The sequence below is a fragment of the Nelumbo nucifera genome, chromosome 1, assembly GCF_055504915.1.
Source record: "Nelumbo nucifera cultivar China Antique chromosome 1, China Antique-T2T, whole genome shotgun sequence".
In the NCBI taxonomy this organism is placed as follows: domain Eukaryota; kingdom Viridiplantae; phylum Streptophyta; class Magnoliopsida; order Proteales; family Nelumbonaceae; genus Nelumbo; species Nelumbo nucifera.
In genome coordinates, this window is record NC_142649.1 from 70,642,453 (window position 1) to 70,666,459 (window position 24,007).

General features: G+C 43.8%; 1 protein-coding gene across 6 annotated transcripts; it reads right to left on the reverse strand.

The window, feature by feature from the left end:
* Positions 1–948: 948 nt before the first annotated feature.
* On the reverse strand, positions 949–4,924 carry LPXK (tetraacyldisaccharide 4'-kinase family protein). Of its 6 annotated transcripts, none has more exons than XM_088902821.1 (9): positions 4,613–4,924; positions 4,376–4,499; positions 3,961–4,197; positions 3,709–3,858; positions 3,262–3,471; positions 1,790–1,849; positions 1,503–1,583; positions 1,198–1,351; positions 949–1,082 (listed from the first exon to the last, which is right to left on the reverse strand). In XM_088902821.1, exons 1-8 carry the CDS (start codon positions 4,789–4,791, stop codon positions 1,199–1,201), a joined length of 1,194 nt encoding a protein of 397 aa, XP_088758947.1. In that variant the 5' UTR covers positions 4,792–4,924; the 3' UTR covers positions 949–1,082; position 1,198. The 6 variants fall into 6 exon arrangements, with proteins under 6 accessions (XP_088758947.1, XP_010278653.1, XP_088758948.1 ...); XM_010280351.3 differs by having other exon boundaries at positions 949–1,086; XM_088902822.1 differs by having other exon boundaries at positions 949–1,086; positions 1,198–1,303; positions 3,961–4,200.
* Positions 4,925–24,007: the final 19,083 nt, after the last annotated feature.

The window sequence follows — 24,007 nt, forward strand, 5'->3', positions numbered from 1 at the left end:
AATTGCCTCCTTTTCTTTTTTGGTCTATTTGAAGAAAGTTATATAAGAACAAGTAAAAAGGCCATACAAAAAGAAAAATGCCCACCAAATCAAGGCATCACTGCTATACATAAAATTACTCTGTTTACACCTGATCTTGCCAACATATCTGTACATAAAATTGCCCCTTTTGTCATACACCTGTTTTAAAGCCTAAACTTTAGGTTTTCTATAAGCTATTTCTTTTCCTTTTTTGACAAGCAAATTGACTACACAGAAGGGGTAGCCCTCCCCTCAAACCCCAGTGAACATGGGATTCCCGATTCAATCAGGATTTGATGCCAAGCTCTGCTACGACCAGCCAGAGTTCATTGGACATCCCACGGGAATGGCTGGTCGGTGCTAGCGAATTCGGAACGCCTTCCCAGTCCCCGTGAATAACAACATACAAGGATGGGAGATGTTCCCGATGTGCGGCTAAAACGTGTGAAGAGCACTCTGGGCCTAGGGAGAAGATCCAGACTCTCTATTAGCATGACCCAACGCTTTAATGCTATGTTTGGTTTAAAAGAAAAAAGGATGGAAAAGGAAGGGAAATTATCAAGGAAGAAGTTTCCTTTTTCTTTCAAACCAAACACAACCTAATGGAACCTGAAAATTGGAAATTTCAGCAAAGCATTTTGCAACCTGAAAAACGGCATCATTTCATCTACTAATATATGGTAACTTGCATCTGTTTCTTTTTTTTTTCTTTCTTTTTTGAATAGTATTGCTATTGCATATCTAAAGGAACAAAATACATCAGGCTCATGTACTTCAAAAAACTGTACATTGTGAATATACAATTTCTTTTTGGGGGGATGGGGGATAAGCTGTGAATAAAACAAGTTAGGATTGATTTGTATTGCTGTTTACAAAAATAGTTTTAATCGAGAGAAAAAGCACTATACACAAACCACTGAAATGGCTTTTGAATCATCCGAATTGTTCATTCTTGTACTCTACTTACAATTAACTGATTAAGGCACTTCTTCATTCCACAAAATCTGAAAGATCCACTCTCCCCCTTATTAGAAGCTCCATTCCAGATCATATTTTCACTTCTGCCTAAAAATTAAGAATTAAATTCAATTCCTAAATATGCCCAATACGGTAAAACAGCATTTGGACCAAAAACTATTAATCTGAAAAGGTGTAAGTGGCAAGAAAGTAGCTCACCTCATGAAAAGTTGACCTCCATAAACTGTTTAAGCAACTTGTTGAAGCACTTCTCCGTGTGCCCTCCAGAAGGCACAATTTGCAATTGGCAGCAGAGTACCAGAACCTTGTAAGGATCCATAAGTCTTAGAATTAATGGGTCTCGATCATAATCCTGCTTATATAAAAGAGGCCAGAAGTGTGAAAACTCATCAAAACATCAAGGTGGAACGTGGAACCTCTATTTTCCAACACAGACCAACCATGTTAGATGTAGTTACATATGTTTCACATCTTAAACCGGAAACCATGATCCAACAACTAACCTTTTCTGTCACCACAACAATTGGCATGGCACCAAATTCATCCTGAAGTTTTCTAAGTCTCTGTTTCATCATCACGATGTCCTAGAATGATAAATAAAACAGCATTATCAAATGTCATACATTAAATAAACGAGCTATTCAAATTAGAACAAGCAACAACTGCTATTCCTTTTATGCAATTTATACATTAAATACAAACTGTTAGGATTCCCTTCTAATGAATTTAAGCATGCAATATATATGGGAAGTGCCTAGTGAAAGCAAGATAGGTTGAGAAATTTTCTCACCTTATATTGAAACCAATGATGATCACTGAAGCCTAGCCGATCAACATACAAAGGTCCCATCTGCAGCAAGTTATTCCACCATTAGAATGGTCCTTTGTTCTGAATTTATATGAAAGCATTTTTAATTGAGAAATGTAATGAGATATGCAGAAGGGAGGGGAAACAAAGGAGATCATCCAACGAAAACAAGGTAAACTATATTTATAAAGGAAAATAATATATGAAAAAAGAACTCTATTTTAAAGGATTAGGAATGGCATAATATCATATTCCCCATTTTATGCATTATCAACATCAAGAATAAATGATAGTGTACCCTTCTGTTGAGTGAATATTCCTTGAAGAATGATACTGATGTATATGTCCCTTCCAGTGTCTCCAACATGGAAAGAAGAGAGTAGATAGGAGTGAACTATTTCGAAGTCTCACTTCCCTGACTCTTGTTGTGTACTTAATAAAATTGACAAACATTAATGAATGGAATCCAATATATAAAGAGGACCTCCACTGAGAAAGGGCAAGCAATTCAAATTAGGATCTCTCTAACCTTCTATCAGATATCGAAAATGGAAGATGCAAAAAAAAAAAATACCAAACTGTAATGTATACAATTCTTGGCACTATGACCTTTGCCATTAAGTTTATCTTCATGATTAAATCATTTCTCAGCTTAGGTTTCACTTAACTGACTACAGCTGTATCACATGTGCTCAAGGTTGGAAAAAGATCCAAGTGAAGAAAAAGGATAAACAAAAAATAAGCTCCTTTTTGCTAAAAAAGGCTAATCTATGAACTTTTTATCTAGAAATGAATTGTGTTTTTTACCCTAATCAATTGGGGACCTACCTTCAACACCAGGTCCACCACCCTGGGGATGGCTTACAAGATTCATTACTATACTCTAACAAGATACTTACCTGGACAACATTTAGATTCAGCTCTACCCAAATTGGTGATCCTCAATGCTACTAATTTGCTGATGTTTTATCTAAACTATCTCCACAACTTATATACCTAATGTGTCTCACGTTAATCATCCTTCTTTGTTATCAATGTGATCAAAATAGCAATAATCTCTTAACTTATGCAAACTGTCCTGCATACCTATGTAAGACCCTCAAGAAGAACAAATTTGGAAAAGGCTAATGCACATCAACTCCAACAAGAGCCATGCATGTTCATTTCAGGGATCATTCGGTGCATCTTCCCTGGAAAGGTTCCCTGTCTATCCTGGTTGGACTGCATGCAATTGAACAACATTCACTGCATGTAATTTCAGAAACTGAGTTTTAACACCACTCCTTTTCTACCATATGTCCTAAGATCAGTCAATACTGCTTTTTAAGAAATAAAAATGGTCATAATGTAATTACATGATCAAACTCATTGTTTCTACAGAAGATCAATACTTTAATGCATCTAGCATTTCATATAAAGTGCATTGGCCATAAAATGGAAATGAAGAGGAATACCTTCTCGATTTCCTGTACAAAGGCACTTGCAAAACCAATGGCAGAGACACAAAAAACAGCCATATGAGACACCACCGTTAATGGCAATTTAGAACAGTAGTTCTTGACTTCAAAGAAATATGAGGGGGCCAATTTAGTAAGGAAAATAGGAAGATTCTTCTTGACTTCTCGTATCATTAACTCAATGTCTTTGAGTTCCCTACTAGGTACCTGCACCAGAATTAAATGAAAAAAAAAGACTTTTATCCGTTGCCTTTTGTTCTGCATCATTTCTGGATAGTCTTGATGTAAAGAACAAAATAATTAATCCGACCCAGAAAACAATACACAAAATCGGAAATGCTTACACTCTAGAAACCCCAGTACAAAAAGATAAATATCTTGGCATAAGCCAGCTCAAATCCAACCAAAACTGAGAATGAGATGTGGGTTCCTGTTATTCTATACCATTTCAGCATTATGGATAACGGCAACATCTGCTCGACTAAGCGCACTCAATGGTTCCCTTAAAGGTCCCAGTGGAAGTAATTGACCGTTTCCCCACGGCATCATCCCGTTTACCATTAAAATCTCTAGGTCCCGATGTAAGCGCCAATGCTGCCTCCCAAGCAAGCGTAAGATACCAACAGCAGATCATGCTTCTGTGCGAGATTGAAATATTTAAAGGAGTTCGAAAATTAAAACGTTTATTTATATTACCTGCAGTCCATCATCCAGGATCACAGCGCCAATTTTATCTGTATTGGACCTCATTTCCACATTTAGGTCGGTATGAAGTCTATCGAAGCATTCCTTTCTACTACGGGAATCCAAGTAACCGTATCTGCCGAAAAAGCAAGCTGCAATTGCAATCCGATTTGCACCTACACCAATCTTTGCAGGTGTTCCAATGAGATGCCGTTGGAGCATCTTAGCTTCATCCCCACCAGCATAACCCTGCTAAAAAAAAAGAAAAAGAAATCGTCTTAAATCCGTATTTCCCATCACTCCAACCGCATCGCTAACGAAGAAAAAACTATAACTAGGCGACTCAAAAAGTTGCTACCAAAACTCTAGTAACGTCTCTAAAACAAGTTTATGGGAACAAGGAATTGATATTGTCAAAAAGTCTTGCCCTGGTAAGAATGAGAGGGGAAACTCCGGATTTAATAAACCAGTGAGCGATAAATTCGACCATTGGTGTCTTTCCATTTCCTCCCCAAGTAAGATTCCCAACGCTAATCACCGGCACGGGCAGCCTATCAAAGCATGAGAGATTTTATTTCACCGATTGATTTGGGATTGCAAAGAATGACGGGAAGCGAGAGGGGGAAAGAACATGAGTAGATACTAGGGAAAGGAGGGGTATTACCTGTGTCTGTGAAAGAACCCGAAGTAGTAGAGTTGGTGACGCACGAAGAGGGCGAAGCCGTAGATAATGGAGGAGAAAGATAGTAAGGGAATGAAAGAGCGTTGAAGCGGGGAGAGTTTGGGGAGGTCTTGGCGTCTGGTCTGAGCTATTTCACCCACCAATCTTCTCAAATTTTCCATTCTGTTTTTGGGGATCAGAGGAATGGCGGGAGGGAGGCTGGTGAAAGAGCAAACCTGCACCCGCCAAATTACAAGCCTAGTAGGCTAGTAGCCTACCTGGAAACCGGAAAACGGAGCTTGTTATCCCCCTTGCACTTTTTGCGTTTTCGGCTGCATCCGTGAATGAATACTTCTAGTTGGCCCGGTTAGGAAAATCCGTCATGAAACAGATCGGATCGGTTCACACAAGTGTCACTTAATTTTTATTTGTTTATTTTTAGGGCTGTCGACGGGTCGGTCCCAGCATCGGAGCCAAGGCATATAATTTTGGGCACCCAAACCCGAACCGATGGTTTACATGACAATCGGGTCTGACCCAATTATAATAAATCGATAATAATGGGGAAAATATATCAGGAACCGGAATCAATCCATCAGTTTCTGTTCTCTAAACCATTGATACTGCAATCGGGCCTGACCCAATTATATACCCTTTACCATTAGGCTGTGGTTGCACTGCAAATAAATTTATACTGATGCAAAGGTACAGTAGTGCAATTTCTTATTTATTTTTATTTCAAATTTTACCTGTTTTATTGCAGTATAAATAAAGTAAAATAAGATATGGAACAGAATAAAGTAAAACTCAAAACAAAATTAAGCTAAAATTTGCATTATTGTCATTTGCGCTCTCATGCATTTATACCAAGCTTCAAAGTATTATTACGTATTGGCCCATATCGGCTAATACGTATCGTTCCGGGACCCTTCCGATACGCCCCTATAGTGGGTGTATCAGGGGTCTGACTGGTTTAGGGGATGGAAGGGTCCTAGACCGGCTCCCCTCAACCAGTTTTGAAAAAAAAAATAAAAAAAAAGTAAGAAAACAAGTATCAAAACACCCGATACGCCCCTATCGACATATCGGGCGTATCGATATTTTGAACCTTGATTTATACTAGCACAAAGAAATTTGTACTACAACCAAACACAACCTTAGTTTCAAAAACTACTAATATATACTTGGCATAATACCAATAGGCCTTCTATTAGATTGTGTTTTATTTTAAGGAAAAATTAGGGAAAGGTAAGCTTGTAAAAGCTTCCCTTCCTTTCTCCACCTTTTTTCCTTCAAACCAAACATAATCTAAAGGAATCAATGAATATTAGTTACTTAGTCCTCTCTCTCTCCTCATTTTCACAAAAAACAAAAAAAAAAGTTTCATCCTGGTCATTGCCAATCTGGCCATTACAAGCATATTTTTACATTTTCCAACACCAACACATGCAAATTTTGCAACAAAAAAAAAATGACTCAAGCATCAAATCCTTGCCGACCATCACTAAAAATTGCTCATCTCCTTCTTATAAACTGTCCACAATTGATGCTCTCCTCACATCGATAATTTGTTAGATGCTTTAGCTAAAAAGAAAATTCTTGGTTGTGGTGGAACAATAACCAATGTTATGTTTCCATCTTTAATGATGCGCAATGCCTAATTGCCGCTAGTTTTAGGATTCATCTCTTTGAGTTAATTAAACAATTAACACAGACATGCCATGTTTTTGGAATCTCAAAGGTTCATGTATTGGTGGTAGATCATCTTCTCTTCTTCATTGTTGTCCTAACCTCCATTGAATCCCGAGTGAGAGACAATGTTAGGAACCTTAATTTCTTTAAGAACCCTTGAATTAGGGGTGAGTATTTCAAAAATAACTGAAATCAAAATTTTTGGTTCGGTTTTCGGTTAAAACTGAATTTTAATAGTGTGTGTATATATATTATGAAAGCAAAATCATTATATTATATATTAATAAATAATGTAATAAATTATACAATATATGTTACATATTATATATTATATATTACATATTATATATCAAAGTTTGATTGATTTGGTTTGTTCAGTTAACTGAATTTCTAATTTTAAAAACTGAAACCAAAACCCAAAAAACAAAACCAAAATTTTTTATTCGGTTATTCGGTTTTAATTGTATTATGCTCACCCCTACCTAGAACGTTCTGTACACAGTCCCATCTCATGTGACAACACAAGCTTCGCCATCTTAGCAATGTAGATCGACCATTTCTCTTTGAACAACAACATCAATCCCTTAGATATCCCTACATCAATGCCCATATCACTATTGCTCACCAACGTCAACCATTTCTCTAGGGTACGCCAATCTTTGTCACAATTAGACAATTTATTAGTGTCTTAATAGTCATAGTGCAATTTTATGAAAATCAAATGAGCAATTAAGGGCATAATTGTCTTTTAAATTTTGTTAGTTAGACTTAACCTTTGAAAGGTTGACAAGAATATTGGATAAATTTAAGTAGTTTCCTAAACTTATAGGGTATATCTAAGTAATGATCATTTTTTCTTATTTTGATAAGCAATTGCAATACCATGTTGAATTAGCATTAACAAAATAAAGTAAAGATGGAGGGTTAACGGGCTTTACTCTTGTCTTAAGTATATATACCTTGGCAATGCCTCCATCTAATGGGGTGCTTGGTACAATGGCATTCCTTGTTGTTTCATTTCAAGTTTATCAATACAAATTCTTGAAAAATATGTGCTCACACTCATAACATCAAATTTGACATGTTATATAGCAATTTCTACTGATCAACTCAAAACATTTCAAATTGAAAAAGTCTATCACATAAATTTGTATTGATCAACTCAAAGGAAACAACAATGCAACTGCCAAATACCTCTTAAAATAGTGGAGCTAAAATAACTAGCTATTTTTTTTATAAAAGCACAAATGATAAGAGGAGAATAACCATTATAGTAGCATGGAACAAAGTGACACAACCTAATGAATAAGGAGGAATTACAATTCTCATATCTAAAGAAATTAATTTTGCTCTCTTTTTCAAAACAAATATAGGTTATGTCTTAGAAGAGTGCAAATACAAATATGATCAGTACAGAAACCTTGCATATTGTATTTCTTAACCTTGTATATGCACTATATATATTTGCATTTGCACTCTTCCCAAGTTGAGCCCAGAGACAACTATAAGATGAAGAGAGAGAAGGGGGAGAGAGAGAGAGTCATTCAGAATCAATAATAAAGTCTAAATACTAACACAAGTATAGTATTTGACAAACCAAGGCAATGGGAGATGCCTCTATTATAGATGTGGTTTTAGGATATTGGAGGCAAAGCCCTAAAACATATCTAAAGACAATATCTTTAGAATGTTATTTGCACATACTTAAGTGTCTAAGTTTGCTATAAGGTTGTAAATAAAATAATTCCCATGACACAAAGCATCTAGTAATAAATTATAACCATTAAAATTGAAGAATTTTCAAAGAGATTTTTTTTATGAAACAGTAGTAATTCGAATTGAGAGACTATAGAATCTATATATGTGAATTATATATGTAAAAATGACTTAATTTGCACCATCTTTTATAGATTATGGGGAATCATCTAGAAATGTTCCAAATATTTGGTAAGAGGTTATTAGTACAATCACAAATTCAAATTGATTGTTCACTATTAGTAGTTTTAACAATTAATGACTATTACAATTTAAATTATATCTCTTAATCACACCAAATCAAGCCATAACCATTAGATTAAAAAATTAAACATCAATAACCATGTTTCAACATCACACGTCATCTAATAGTATTCATTTGTGGACCACGCAAATGTGTGTAAAATGCATTTCTAAAGTGATTCAATGCCCCCACACACGTGTGCATATGTTGCAAGTATCATGTCTCTATACTCCCCATTATATATTTCTAATGTATGTGAACAAGCTTCTATTAATAAGCTAAAAAAGGTCTTCTAATTTTCCAACATGAAACAATGTACAAAATTGATAAAACAAAAGTCAACACTTTTGAGGAGAATTCAAATTTTTGAAAGTTACATTTTCAAATGAAAATGTATGTGTACAACTATGTAATCAATTAATCAAACACCCAATAGTTCATAAATTGAGGCCACATTATTGGAAAAAAAATAATTCCTATTATGGTTTATTTGGAAAAATAGATGCAACTGGGATTTTTCAAATGAAAGGGGAAAGGCCAACAAGGTTAGTTGATATCGCAACCAAAGCACTAATTATGAAAATGCTAATTCTGTCTTACAAAATGAGAAAAAAAAAGAAAGAAAAAACATAAAAAATGGGTAAGATGGAACCATCATAGGGAGGGAACTTTGGAAGTCAATTTTGATACTCTCTTTAAATCAAATGTCTTTTGCTTATTTGGATGCATTGCAAGGGATTCATTAGGTCAGGTGCTAAAAGTGAAAGTAGATCAAATTGGAATCACCTTTATAAATGTAGTGGAGTGTTGTGTAGCAATGGAGGCACACAACATAGTAGCTTAATGTGGATTCAGGAATATGTGGATAAAGGGTGACCCCTAGCTTGTTATGAATTGTCTATTGGGTGGAGATTCTCCCCCATGGAGATATTTTCCTAGTTTGAGTTTGCAAAGAGATTAATGATGAAAACTACCTACGCATGGGTTTTTAATGGGCCTAACATTTACACTAAATGGTCATTGGGTTCAGCCATCTTATGAAGGCCCAAAGACTGTGGGCAGATGCAAAATTAACCCACCAGGTATAACCCTCAATAGTCTTACACTTAACCTCTCAGCCCTTAAGGATCAAACACTACCCAGCAAGAGAGGACCTCCTCCTCGGCTGCAAGGTACAGTGTTGCACTCTCTATTCACATGGATCCCATGAATTAAAACATTTTGCAAACATTTTGTGAAACCATAACATATAAGTATATCTCTATATAAATATATTTTGTAAAACAAATTTCAAACACATTTGTAATCCACTACTAGCAGTTTAGGTTTCCATCAAAGAGAGTGCATTCCCCGATCATTCACTTTATCCAACAAAGGGGTTGATCCGATCACTGTGATCACCCACTCAGGTGAATTCTCAGACTGTCCCAACATATATAGGTTTTGACCCCCTCTAAGGATCTCACTGATTGGTATATCAAAAACAACCCAATCCGACACCTAGTGCAGTACCATAATCGAGTCTAGGGGTCAGGTGTAATATTCCAGTTTTGCCCATCTATCTCCAAGGTCTAGGGCAATACTGGAATTTGTTCCGGTTCAGGGTTTCAAGCAAACTCACACTGCATGTACCTCAGGTCTCACCCTGGTAGCTTAGACAAGCCACCCCAATCCAGTCACTCCTACATGGCACTTGCGTGGCTCCTGAAAGGTACCTGAGATGGAGAAGATGAGGGGTTCCCGGGGGCTTGCCCGGCGGGAACACTCCGACGCTTAAGTTAGAGTTCTGTGAAAGGTGCCAAGAGAGGAAGAAAGCTAAGAGTGCAGATAGCGCGAGTATCAGAAAGTTACCTCTGTCCTTTGGGATTGGGCTACTTATAACAGAACTCTGTCGAATCAGGCCCACTTGCCTCTGACAGGGCAAGTATAACCGCCACTATCGTCCTGCTGCAGTCGTTACAGGTAGGGCTGAGGTGGCACGTGCGGGGCCATCGTTGTAGGGTACGTACCTACCAGGTGTAAGACACCTTCTAAAGGTGGCGGGCACAACACTGTCTGACGAGGGACGTGGTTGCAGTCTCCAGGTTTGTCAGGTACGGTGGTCGGGCAGGAGGCCTTCCTGTGATGTGTCGAATTGCTCTTCTCCGAGCTACCCTATACCGAGCTACCCAGCAAGTGGCAAGCTGCCTGTGGCAAGCTACACCGAGTTGTCTGGCCCGAGGTGTCTCTACCTCGGGGTATCTAGAGGCGAATCGGGGTGTTCCTGTTTGGGAGTGGCCTAAAATCCACTGGGAGGAGCTCAGGCATTAGGAAAGGTCAGGGGGCTCCGAGCTCGGAGGTAGCTCGGAGCGCCTCAGCCTTGGGAAGGAGATGCAAGCTAGGCGGCTCTCGGCAAGTAGCCTAACCTGTCGAGTTGCCAGACTAAACTCAGTGAGCCCTTCCCATCGAGTTGCGGTTGCGCTTGTTGTGCTGTCACGCTGAGTCATCGCTTGAGCAAGGTCATACCCACGTGTACCCGTGCTATGAGGTCGGGCCAAATCACCCTTCATCAATTGCCCCCCACTCCCTGTGCTGGCAGTGTTGACCCAATGTGGGGAGTTCATGACGCGTCGGGTGGATTTGGCTTCGGTACTCATGCCACTCCGTCGCGCAATTTGCCTAGCTGGACTGGTTCAGTTCCCGGCTCAATCAAAAGAAACCCGGGTCGCGTTCGGTTTACGTGCGGACGTCACGCGATTTGGACTTCGCGGACGCCAAAAAATGCGCTAAACTAATTTCACCTCGAGGAACCCGTAGCCGGTTTCTTTGAGAGCCATTGGATCTTCTCAATCTCGAGCGTTGATGCCCGGATGCAATGGCTATAAATAGTGGGGGACCCTTGGTCATTTCTTCGCCACAAAGTCTTCAGCGTCAGTGTTGAGCTCGCGTCTTCTAGCTCAGTTATTTCCCCAGTTCGGTTCGCGTTTTCTGCGGTGAGTCCTCGAGCTTCCTTTTCTTTTCTAAGCTTTATTTCCTTTTTGTGCTTTCATGCCGTCTAGTGTAGATAGCCTTATCGACGAGCCCGAGGTGGGTACCTCGGCTCAGGGTGGCTCTCCTGCCGCCCAGCCGTCCGATGTACGGGTGGCTTCGGGTCATCTAGCATCCACCTCCCACCGAGGTCGGGTGCCAGATCAGTTCGGCCCTTCCACCATGACTCTGGAGAGACTTCAGGATCTCATACAAAGGTTCCACCGTCCTAAGGAATACTCTTACAACCTTCCTACTGGCAGTTTTCCATGGGAGCACGGTCCCGATGAGATCATGGTCTTCAGGGAGCAACTGGTCGCCGGACTCCGTCTCCCTCTTCACCCCCTGATTGTTGAGGTGCTGGTGCACTTTAACATTACCTTGGACAAGTTTCACCCGAACTCCATACAGAATGTGGTTGGAACCATTTCCCTCTGCTTCGACCGTGCCTTCTCCATTGACCTAGATATCCTCTGTTCTATCTTGGCAATAAAGAAGAGCGCTTCAGGCGCTCTCCCCGGGCACAGACGACCTTATTATCTGTCTCCCCGCCCGGGCTTTAAATTAATGCACAAGCTCCCGAGTAAAGTGCCGGCCTGGAAGCAGGACTACTTCATAGTTTGGAATAGCACGGGGTGGCCTTTCCCCACTGACTGGAGGGTGGCTGTTCAAGACCCCAGTGTTATCCTCGATGGGAAGACTAAGAAGTCACTTCAGTCGTGGGCTCAGCTCGGTTTGAATTACAAGGACTTTACAGCCGAGGAGAAGCTCATCCAGGTCGGCTTGAGCCCGGGTAGGTTTGTCTTTACTTCGGCTTTTTTGTTCGCATACTTGCTTCAGGGTTACTAACGTTGAGCTTCACTACAGGTCCCATGGAGGCGGAAAAGATAGACAGTCAGAGGTTCTTCCGCCAGATGAAGAGGAAGAAGCGCGTAGCCAAGAAGGCGTGCGTCAAGTCCCCGCAGGCCTCTGTCGCGGCTCAGCCTCCACAGGCCCCGGCTCCAGAGCCCGAGCCCCCCGGCGTTCAACCTGTCATTGACTTGGAGGGAGACATGGCGCCTCAGGGGCCCGAGGTGGCGGCAAAGCCCACCCCTAATCCTGCCGAGACTGCTGTCGGGGATGCCACCGAAGCAGTCGTCGAGGCTCGCCCTGCAGGGGCTACAGCCGAAGCTCGTTCTGTTGAAGTCGCCGCTGAAGCTTCCGAGGAGTCCACCCATGCGGCAGAAATGTCGGTATCCAACTCAGGGAGTCAGAAGGGTCAAAGCATTCTGAACCCCCAGTGCTGCCTTCAGAAGAGTAAGGAGGCTACATACCCGGAGGAGGTCTCAGAATGGGCTGATCTCACTCCTGGTCAGCTCGGTGCCCGAGCTGCTTCTCATACCATGGTGGTGAATTCCTTGTGAAGGACCCTCTTCTCTTCTTCTCTTCTTTTTTTTTTGATCGGTCTCCTTTTTTGTAGGTGAACTCAACCGTGCGTGCCTTGACCCTTCAATCTGATCGGCATCTGAGACGGGCTTTGGAAGCTGAGAAGTCATCCTGTGCAGCCCATACCGAACTAAGGGCAACTCGCGGTCAGATCCATCGCTTGCAGAATGATGCCTCAGCTCAGAAGAGCTTCATTGAGGTGTTGTTGGCGAAGAAGAGCGAGCTGGGCCGAGACAAGGACAGATTGAGGGCCGAGGTGAACGGGTTCAAGGTCGGCCAAGAGGCCTTGACGCTCGACATGGACAGTCTCAAGGCAGACTGGGACGCTCTGAACCTTGAGGTGTAGGGCCTCAAGGAAGCGAAAGGAAAGCTGGAGCACGAGGTGGAGTACCTCAGGGGTGACCTCAAAGAGAAGACTGAGATCTTCGAAGATGCCCTCAAGGAGACCAAGGTCCAAGCTGTCATCGACTATGTTAAGTCTTCGAGGTTCGACGACGTGATGACCGAGGCCTACCGCAAGGGTTTCAAGCTCAATCGGTGGTTAATCAGGCACACCTACCCCGACCTTGATACGAGCGTCATCACCACTTCGCGGATCACTGATGACATAGTGCGCCAGTCAGCGGATGATCCGGACTCTGAGGATGAAGGTGCTGATGACAATGCAGAGGCCACCGTTCTGGTTAATGCCCCTAAGGAGGTCCCTAGCAAAGGCAATGAGCCTCCGAAGTAGTTCAGCCCCTGTACCTGCGAGCTTGATCTTTTTTTTTTGTAACTAACTTTTTGTAATGGAATATTTGTAATGAAAATACACTTTGCTAAGTGTTGTGCAATTTACTTTATTTGCTGAAGTGATTATTTTACCCTGAACGGTTAAGCTATCGAGCTAAGTACTTGAAGCAGGGATTTCTTGACTGTTGTCACCTCGAACTGTCTCCCAGTAGTTTGCAGGGGTAAACATATGTACACCGAGGTGAGCAACATAGTAGGGTATATGCCTGACCTGTCTGCACCCGAGTTAAGTTGACATCGATTGTCCCTAACGGGTTCAACCTGTTGTATGCCGGGGTGGGCTATGCATCACAAAGTTCGTACCCGAGCTGCCTGCACCTTAGGCATTACAAGTACTTAGTCTATGCCGATGAGGCGTCTAGGTCTTTCATTAGCTCGGCGTTTTGGCCCTTAGGCTAGGGAGCGGCTTATAGTACGCTCTCCTAGAGTTCACCCGTGCCGAAGAGGCGACAGGGTCTTATAGTGCCGAGGTCATGTTAGCTCGGCATTCTGGCCCTTAGGCTCTGGGAGTGACTCGTAGTCTACTCAGTTGTTACAGGTAATACTGTCTTAAGTTGACAATATTCTATGCCCGAGGTACCTGTCTCCCTTCGAGGGTTTTGAGCTTGTATGTTCCTTTCTCGAGCACTCGTTTCACTCGGTAAGGTCCTTCCCAGTTGGACCCGAGCTTGCCAACTTCGGGCTCAGGTACCATAACTTTACAAAAGACCAGGTCACCGACGCAGAGGTTCCGCTTTTGGACCTTGGCGTTATAGTACCAAGCTACTCTTTGTTGGTAAGCTGCAGTCCTGATGTACGCGAGGTCCCTTACTTCGTCGAGTAGATTGAGGTTGGTACGTAGTTCATCCTCATTTGTCTTATCATTGTATGCTTTCAGTCGCAGCGTAGGTACTTCAATTTCTGCCAGGATAACTGCTTCGGTGCCGTAGGTGAGGTTGAAGGGAGTCTCTCCTGTGGCAGTTTTCTCCGTGGTTCGGTAAGCCCATAGAACACTGGGTAGCTCGTCTGCCCACAATCCTTTAGCTCGGTCCAAACGTGCCTTCAGTCCGCGGAGGATGGCTTTGTTTGTGACTTCTGCTTGACCGTTTGCTTGAGGGTGTGCAACTGAAGTGAAATTCTGTCGGATCCCCATATCTTGGCACCAGTTCTGGAATATGATGTCCTCAAACTGCTTACCGTTGTCAGAAATTAGTACTTGGGGTAGCCCGTAGCGGCACACAATATTCTTCCAAAAGAAGTTTTGGACGTTTCGAGCTGTGATCGTTACAAGAGGTTCAACTTCTACCCACTTGGTGAAATAATCCACTGCCACTACTAAGAACTTCCTCTGGCCTGCTGCTGGCAGGAATGGTCCAAGTATGTCGATGCTCCATTGTGCAAAAGACCACGGGCTAATGAGATACTTGAGGTCGATAGCAGGCTGATGGTGAATATTGGCATGCTTCTGGCATTTGTCACATTTTCTGACGAGCTCGATGGCATCTGCCTTCATTGTTGGCCAATAATACCCCTGTCATAGTGCTTTTTGGGCGATGGCCCTCCCCCCATGTGTCCGCCACACAGACCCTCATGAGTGTCACGGAGTACGAGCTCGACTTCGGTAGGTCGCAAGCAACGTAGGTAGGGGAGCATGTAGGATCTCCGGTACAGCCGTTCATCTATTATGATGTATTTGGCTGCCTGGCGCTCTACTATTCTGGCCGCATTGCGATCTGCAAGGAGGGTTCCATGTAGCAAAAAGCTCGCGAGTGGGTCAATCCAGCTCGGCTCTGCTTGAACGACGGGAGCGACCTCCTCTGCCCACCGAGAATGCTAGGTCGAGGCAGGTCCTCTATGTACACGGTTCTCATGGTGATATCGCTGGTGCTGGCTAACTGGGATAGGGCATCAGCCTCATCATTCTCCGACCTCGGGATTTTCCAGATGAAGCGTGACTGGAGTTGAGCAGAGCCTCTCTTACTTTGGCTAAGTAAGCAACCATGGTTGGTTTGCGAGCTTCGTAATCTCCTGTGACTTGGTTGACTACGAGCTGGGAATCGCTGCAGATGACGATGTGCTAGGCTTTTACTTCTCTGGCTAAAGCTAGTCCAGTTATCAACGCTTCGTATTCCGCTTCATTGTTGTATGCCGCGAACTCGAAGTGTAGTGCATACTCCAATTTCGTGCCACTTGGGCCGTGCAGAACTATTCCGGCTCCGCTGCCCTACTGTTTCGAGGAGCCATCTACGTGAAAGATCCAGGGATCCTCATCCCAGTTCGCGCTTGGCCTAACTAGGAGAGATGCCATACTGGCTACTACCACACGGGGCCCGGACTCAACTGGCCTGGGAGCTCCGGGCTCACTCGGATTGGGGGTCTCGTGCTCAACCGGCCTGGGGACATCGGAGCTGAAAGTGCACTCGGCAATGAAATCTGCAAAGGCTTGGGCCTTAATAGCAGTTTGCGGCTTGTATCGGAGGTCGTACTCGCTAAGCTCAACGGCCCACTTCGTCAGTCGATCAGAGACCTCGGGCTTAAGTAAGACTTGCCTCAGAGGTTTGTCAGTGAGGATGATAACAGTATGAGTCTGGAAGTACGGACGGAGCTTCCGAGCTGCGATGACAAGTGCGTAGGCTAGCTTCTCTATCTCTGGATATCTCGTCTCTTCTCCCTGCAATACTTTACTAACATAATAAATGGGTCGTTGGACCTGATCTACTTCCTTTATCAGTACCGAGCTGACCACTTCGTCGCTTGCCGAGAGGTACAACTCTAAAATATCGCCCTCTTCGGGTCGGGTTAAGATTGACACACTAGCGAGGTATTTCTTGAGCTCGTCAAACACGAGCTGGCAGTCTTGGGTCCATTCAAACCCTTTGCTTTTAATTGCCTTAAAGAAAAGCAGACAGCGGTCCGCTAACTTGGACATAAAGCGGCTCAGGGCGGCTACGCGGCTATTCAACCTCTGAACCTCCTTCAACTTCCGGGGTGGTCTCATATCTAAGATGGCCTTAATCTTATCCGGGTTGGCCTCAATGCCGTGTCGGTTAACGATGTATCCTAGGAATTTGCGTGAGGTCACACCGAAGACACACTTGTTTGGATTCAACTTCATGTTAAATTGTTGCATAATTTGAAAGACAGAATGCAAGTCTTGTATTAATTCGTGTGAGAACTGAGTTTTGACGACCATGTCGTCTACATAACATTCTATTTTTCTGCCAATTAATGGCTCAAATAATTTATTTACAAGCCTTTGAAAGGTCACCCCAACATTTTTCAACCCGAATGGCATAAACCTTGTAACAATACAGACCGAACTCTGTGATGAAGGCAGCTTTTTCTTCGTCCACCGGGTCCATCCTGATTTGGTTATAGCCCGAATAGGTGTTTAAGAAACTCAGCAACTCATGCCCTGAGGTCGCGTCCACCTGGCATTCGATTCTGGGGAACGGGAAGCAGTCTTTTGGGCAGGCTCGGTTTAGGTCGGTGTAGTCGACGCACATGTCCACTTGCCGTTAGCCTTCTTTACCAGAACGGGGTTGGCTACCCAGCTCGGGTAATGGACTTCTCTTATGAAGTCGGCTGCGAGGAGCTTCGCGACCTCCTCGTCGACTGCTTTCCATCGCTCCGGGGCTAGGTTGCGTTTCTTCTGTCTAACGGGTCTAACTACAGGATCAGTATGCATCTCTGCCGCGGACCATGCAAAAACATCTAAGTTTTGAAGTTGGAAACTTACTAGTTTGGATCGTAGGGGTTCCTGGACTGAAGCACCGATCTGAAGTGTCCAAGCTGGGTCTTCTACTGAAGTTGGAATAACAACTGTTTCTTCCATGGGTGCAGCTCGTTCTTCGCCTTGCTCCGTAGGTCGCTCCAGTTCGAGGTTGTCGGCCACCTTGGTCTTTCCCTTGAGGGCAACGACACAGCACTTGCGAGACTCAAGCTGGTTGCCCCGCGCTACCCTCACTCCAAAGTCTGTAGGGAACTTCATTGCCAAATGATAAGTGGAGACCACCACCCGTAGAACATGGGTGATCGGTCGGCCTAATATGGCGTTGTACGGGGAGGGGGTCGCAACCACCAAGAAGTCATGGTTGAGTCTGACTACGTTGGGCCATGTGCTAACTTCCACAAGTACTGTTATTTTCCTGAGGGAACTGACTTCTTCTCCGCTGAAGCCACCAAGGGAGTATTAGCGGGCCTCAAGTCACTCCCCTTCAATTGAAGCTGGTCGAGCGCGGCTTTGAAGAGGATATCCGCCGAACTACCCGAGTCAATGAGGACGCTCCTGACCTCGAAATCATTGATCCTTACTTTTATGACGAGCGCGTCATCGTGGGGGTAGTGAACCCTGCGCGCATCATCCTTCGTAAAGAAGATCGACTCCTCTGCCTTCGACCGCTTAGGAGGATTATGCTCTTCTCTGGCAGCCTCATGAACTGATGTCCGAGCTGCCGCCGAGGTACAGCCCGCAATGATTGAGCCTCCGACTATCTTGTGGATGGTGCCCTGAACTGGCCTCTCTTCTGGGGGCTGCCTCTATGACTGCTCTACCAGCCTGTTGCTGGACTCGGGAACATCCTTACCGTGCTCCCCTTGCCGACTTGCTTTATTATTATTATTATTATTATTATTTTGTACAAAATTCCTTAGATATCCCCGATGAATGAGTTCCTCTATCTCGTCGCGAAGATTCTTACAGTTCTCGGTACTATGACCGTGGTCTCTGTGAAAACTACAATATAAGCTTTTATTCCTTTCATTAAGATTCCCCCTCAGGCGGAATGGCCACTTCACGTATGGGGCATCCTTGATTGCCATCAGGATTTCGGCTCGCTTAGCGTTCAGTGGGGGATAGTCAATTCGGTCCGCTACAGGGGGTTGGAATGGCTGACCCGGCTTTGCCCCCCGTGCTACGTTCTTCTTCTTTCGACTGTCTCCTTGGTTGGAAGGTTCTCCTTCTCTCTTTCTCTTCTCGGGCACGCTCTCGCTCTTCTAGTTGGTCTCTTCTTCCATGTCTACGAACCTGTCCGCGAGCTTGAGGAATTCAGTTTTGGTCGTCGGCTGGTTGACAACCATGTGCCACTTGGATTCTTTATGCGTCACGCCCTTCTTGGCTGCTGCAAGGCGCACTGCGGGGTCCAAGCGCGGTATCTGCATGCATGCATCATTGAACCGCTTGATATAGTCCCAGATGGACTCTCCCTCTCTCTGGACTATGCTGAGAAGGCTTTCCTCAGTTCGTGGGCACCGCTTGTTGGTGACGAAGTGGGACGTGAAGGCTTGCGTGAACTGTGCCCAACTTCGTATAGATCCGGGTGCAAGGTTCCGATACCACGTGCGGGTCACTCCTCTGAAAGTGGTGGAGAAGGCCACACACATGCAAGACTCACTGGCCCTAGCTAGGTGCATCTGTGACCGGAAAGTGTCTACATGATCATTCGAGTCGAACGACTCGTCATACTTATCGAGAGGGGGGAGCTTGAAGTCCTTGGGCATTGGAACAACCAGGAGCCCAGGAGACAGGGGGGATGGAAAAGAAAGGAGGGGAGCTTTAACTTCGCCCAAGCTTACCTCTTCCTTGCCTCTAAGCTCGGGCAGGTTGTGGGTGGTAGTTCGGCGAGCTCGATGGTGGCGTCTTTGCTTCTTGCGGGCCCCACATTGGTGTTGCTCACCTCCGTACTTTCAAGAATAGTTTGCGCAGGAAGTAGCTCGGGCTACTGATGATGGCTACGGATAGAGGGGTTCTGCTTAGAATCTGAGCCAAGATCTCGAACTGGTTCTCTAGAAGTGGGGCTTCGAACTTTGATTGCTGGGGTGATGTAGACCTGGCAGGTTGGGGGTCCTCCTGACCTGACTGCCCGCGGCGAGACCGGAGTGGCTGGTCTTTCCTTTCTGCCGCGGGAGGAGGCTTGGCTCTGGGAAGCCTCTCCTTGGCGAGAAGGGCATTCATCCTGGCAGCGAGACCTAGCTTGCCGTGAGGCTGGGTGCCGAGGAGGGAGCTGAGGGAACTACTGCTGATAGTGATATTGAGAGACTTGGTGCAGCACCTGCTGCTGGTAGAGCTGTAACTGCTGAAACTGCTACATCTGGGCTTGCATGGCCCGCTTGGATTGTACCAGGTTGTCGAGTTGGCTCTGGCTTGTCGTCGGAGGGACAATAGTTGGTTCAGCAAAGGTTGTCTCAATAGAGGGGGGAAGGGGAACACTCACAGGCACCACTGCTCGTGGCACGTTCAGGCTAGGGACTCCGTCCACCTAAAGGGGAATGGTGAACTGCCCATTGTAGACCACGGGGACCTGGAGTTGTTCCCTGGCGATGTCCATCTCCATGCTACGTCCGACAATGCTTGAAGAAGCCATGAATACTAAGTTTTCGGAAAAGAAGGAACTATGAAAGCTTAGAGAAAGGCTTTTAGAAGCGTTCCCACAGACGGTGCCAAATGATGACGCGCAATCCGGTCACTCCTAGCTAGCACTTGCGTGGCTCCTAAAAGGTACCTAAGATGGAGAAGATGAGGGGTTCCCGGGGGCTTGCCCGGCGGGAACACTCCGATGCTTAAGTTAGAGTTCTGTGAAAGGTGCCAAGAGAGGAAGAAAGCTAAGAGTGCAGATAGCGCGAGTATCAGAAAATTACCTCTATCCTTTGGGATTGGGCTACTTATAACAGAACTCTGTCGAATCAGGTCCACCTGCCTCTGACAGGGAAGGTATAACCGCCACTGTCATCTTGCCGCAACCGTTACGGCCAGGGCTGAGGTGGCACGCGCGGGGCCGTCGTTGTAGGGTACGTACCTGTCAGGTGTAAGACACCTTCTAAAGGTGGCGGGCACAACACTGTCTAACGAGGAACGTGGTTGCAATCTCCAGGTTTGTTAGGTATGGTGGTCAGGCAGAAGGCCTTCCTGTGATGTGTCGAACTGCTCTTCTCTAAGCTACCCTGCAAGTGGCGAGCTGCCTATGGCAAGCTACACCGAGGTGTCTCTACCTCGGGGTATCTAGAGGCGGATCGGGGTGTTCCTGTTTGGGAGTGACCTAAAATCCACTAGGAGGAGCTCGGCCATTAGGAAAGGTCAGGGGGCCCGGAGTTCGGAGGTAGCTCGGGGCGCCTTAGCCTTGGGAACGAGATGCAAGCTAGGCGGCTCTCGGCGAGTAGCCTAACCCGCCGAGTTGCCAAACTAAACTCAGTGAGCCCATCCCACCGAGTTGTGGTTGCGCTTGTTGTGTTGTCACACTGAGTCATCGCTTGAGCAAAGTCATACCCACGTGTACCCGTGCTATGAGGTCGGGCCAAATCACCCTCCATCAATTGCCCCCCACTCCCTGTGCTGGCAGTGTTGACCCAGTGCGGGGAGTTAATGACGTGCCGGGTGGATTTGGCTTCGGTACTCATGCTACTCCATCAATTGCCCCCCACTCCTTGTAGCTCGATCCTTTTTTTCCTAGGTTGCTTGAAGTTTTGAGATGTTTGAGAGCCATTGTTCTCTATTTCTTCTAGATTGAGAATAGAAGGAGAGAGGCGAGGGTCATAGGGAAGTTAGTACTTAAAACACTATAACATCACTTCAAAATCGGTATCAGGAGAAATTGAGAGCATGTTTCTCCATATTTTAGAAATTCCAATAACCATTTTCTATTGTTTTTCACACGAAATAAATCTTAGACAACTCCCATATTGGGTTGTTACTTGGAGAGAGGAGTGTCTAACACCTTTACTTTCCCAATCCTTAGAATCTAAAGTTTCTCGGTTGTGTGCCTTTTCTGTAGAGAATGGAGTTTACTATCAAAGGAAGTAAGTTAATTTTTAAATTTGAAAATGATGACCCATTTCCTCTTAAAAATGGGTGGCAACTCCTATTTCTTTGACCCGACCATGAGCTTCCCAGAGCTCATATGCATGGGATTTTGAGGATAAGGACCGTCCCTCGTGAACGACCAATTTGTATGAAGGTGATTGAATTGGCCCTTGTGAAGAACTTGATGTACTATCTCCCTTCAACCATTTGAGCAAGATGCATCAAATATAGGAAAAATCCATGGACCAACCCCATTGTCTCCACCTTGTAGGAACTACAAAATCACTACATGGACGCCTTCGGTATCTAAGGGTCACGGATTGACCACAAAACCCTATTCAATAAATGAAAGGCATTAGTTGTCCACTCTAAGGTTGGGCAGTAAGGATTGGAGAAGGGAAACCACTCATTTTTAAAACCAACATTCTTAAGACCAAAGAGTCATGAGAAAAAGGAGGGAAACTCTATGTGGGGCCATCTTAAAAGGTATATATAAGTAGTGTTGAGGTTTTAGACAAACTGTGTAGTCTATAGTGGTAGTTTTTTATTATTTGTTGTTTATATAAGAATTGGGGACCATAAACTCTTGTTGGGTCCTTTTTTTAAGCAGCTATTTTAATTGTTTTATGTGTTAGCCGCCCTATAAGGGCATATTGGTCTTTGTACTCTTTTATTATTTTAGATTATAAATAATAGTGAAGAGGGCGGTCAACATTGTTGCTCTCTTTTCTCTCTTAAATCTCTTCTCTTCCTTTTCTCCTTTCTTCTCCTCTTTTTCAAGAAATATTATTTTCTTTTACAAATTTTTTATTTTAGCATTTCTCTACTTGGTATCAGAGTTTGACTAGGGTTTCTTGGAGTTTTTTCCATGCAATCCTAGATCATCTGATTGCATGAAGAGATAAAGGGATGGTTGATCTACTTCAGATTGCCTAGTGCTTGGATTTTTTTTGGTGTGATCTAGTTATGAGGAGGGTGGTTTATGTTTTGGCATCAAAATCAGGAACTGGAGTGCGGGGAAGAGTCTTAGTCAAGTTGGACTCTTCAATTTTGTTCTGATCTTGGGCACTCAAGTATTGTTGGAATTCTCTAGGTTAGCTATAGGGGGTGGTTAGGTTTATGGAATTTTATTGGCCTTCTAGATTGGTCGATTTACATTTTTCTCTGGTGAGAGATAGTGGGAGGAGAGAGATTTCTCTTTGGATAGGGTTTTCTTCTTCTAGAAAGGTCTGTTACCTTTATGTTTGATCTTCGAGGCTCTTTACCTAATTATTTTTTTTCTTTTGAATTGTTTGAAGTAAAATGGTGAGTTGGAGTACCAAGCAGAAGTCCACCTATAAAATGGGTCTTGAATTATTAATACAGTGAAGTTTGATGGTACAAATTATTTATAATGGGCACAATCAACCAAGATGCCATTGGTGCTTGTGGGAAGTTAGGGTACATCACTAGGAGGAGAACAAACCTAATATAGATCCTTCGTGATAGGTATAGGAGAATTACATGGTGATGATTTGGCTATGTAATTCTATGTTACTTCACATTGGTAATTTTTTTTTTTGGCTAATACTGCAAAGGAGATTTGAGATGGAGCGACTGAAACCTATTTCCATAAACAAAATGTAGATAGAGCCTACAGTTAAGGAAGGTGATTAGTACAAAACAAGGAGATAGACCACTTGCCACCTATTTCTCCATGCTGAAAACTCTTTGACAGGAGATCAACAACTTAAAGGTTGTGGGTTGGGAGAGTATAAAGGGCAACAACCTATTAGGGGTTAGTAGAAAAGAGTAGGGTTTTTGAGTTTTTGACTAGGCTAAAACCCGAATTCAACATTGCGAGGCAACATCTCATTTGTAGAGAAAGTGCAACTCTTTCTCAAGCTTATGCCTTTGCCTCCGGGGAGGAAAGTAGGAGGAATGTCATGTTGAGACAGCCTATGATTGATTAGTCAGCTATGGTTAGTACAGTTAAATATAAGCCAAATGAAGATAGGGGGTGGAGTGAGGTAGGAAGGAGGACAAGAAGGACTTGCTGTGTGACTATTGCATGAAGACTAAGCATACTATAGACACCTATTGCAAGCTTTACCCTCATCTCATACCAGCTCGAATAAAAAACAAGAAGGAAAATGGAAATGTGGCAATTATAGGAGACCGTTCAGGACCCCTCTCCCAGGCTGATATGGAGTCCATTGTAGCAACAACAATGAGGATTGGATTAGAAAAGTATGGACAACTTATGAATAAGAAGGGTTCAACTAGTTCTATTTCTTCAAATGGGTAGAACAACACAGGAGCCAATCATACTACTTCTTTCGCTTATATAGGTAGTTTACATACAATTGCAAATCACATATCCACCTCAAGTAAGGACTAAAGGGGCGTAACTAGATTATAGACTTAGGAGCATTTGAGTACATGCCCAATATATCTACTTTTTTTAGTTCTTACCAGTTGTGCTCTGGTAGAAATATAGTTTCTATAACAGATGGTTCCCATATTCCCGTTGTTGGGAAAGAAACAATTAGAATGACTAATGACATTACTTTATTCTATGTCTTACATGTCCCTAAACTCCACACTAATATTCTTTCAATAAGCTCTTTGATAAAAAATTTAAATTGTTCAATGACTTTTCTTCTTGGTAATTGTGTTTTATAAGATTTGGAATCAAAGATGTCGACTGAGAGTGGTCGTGAGGTGAATG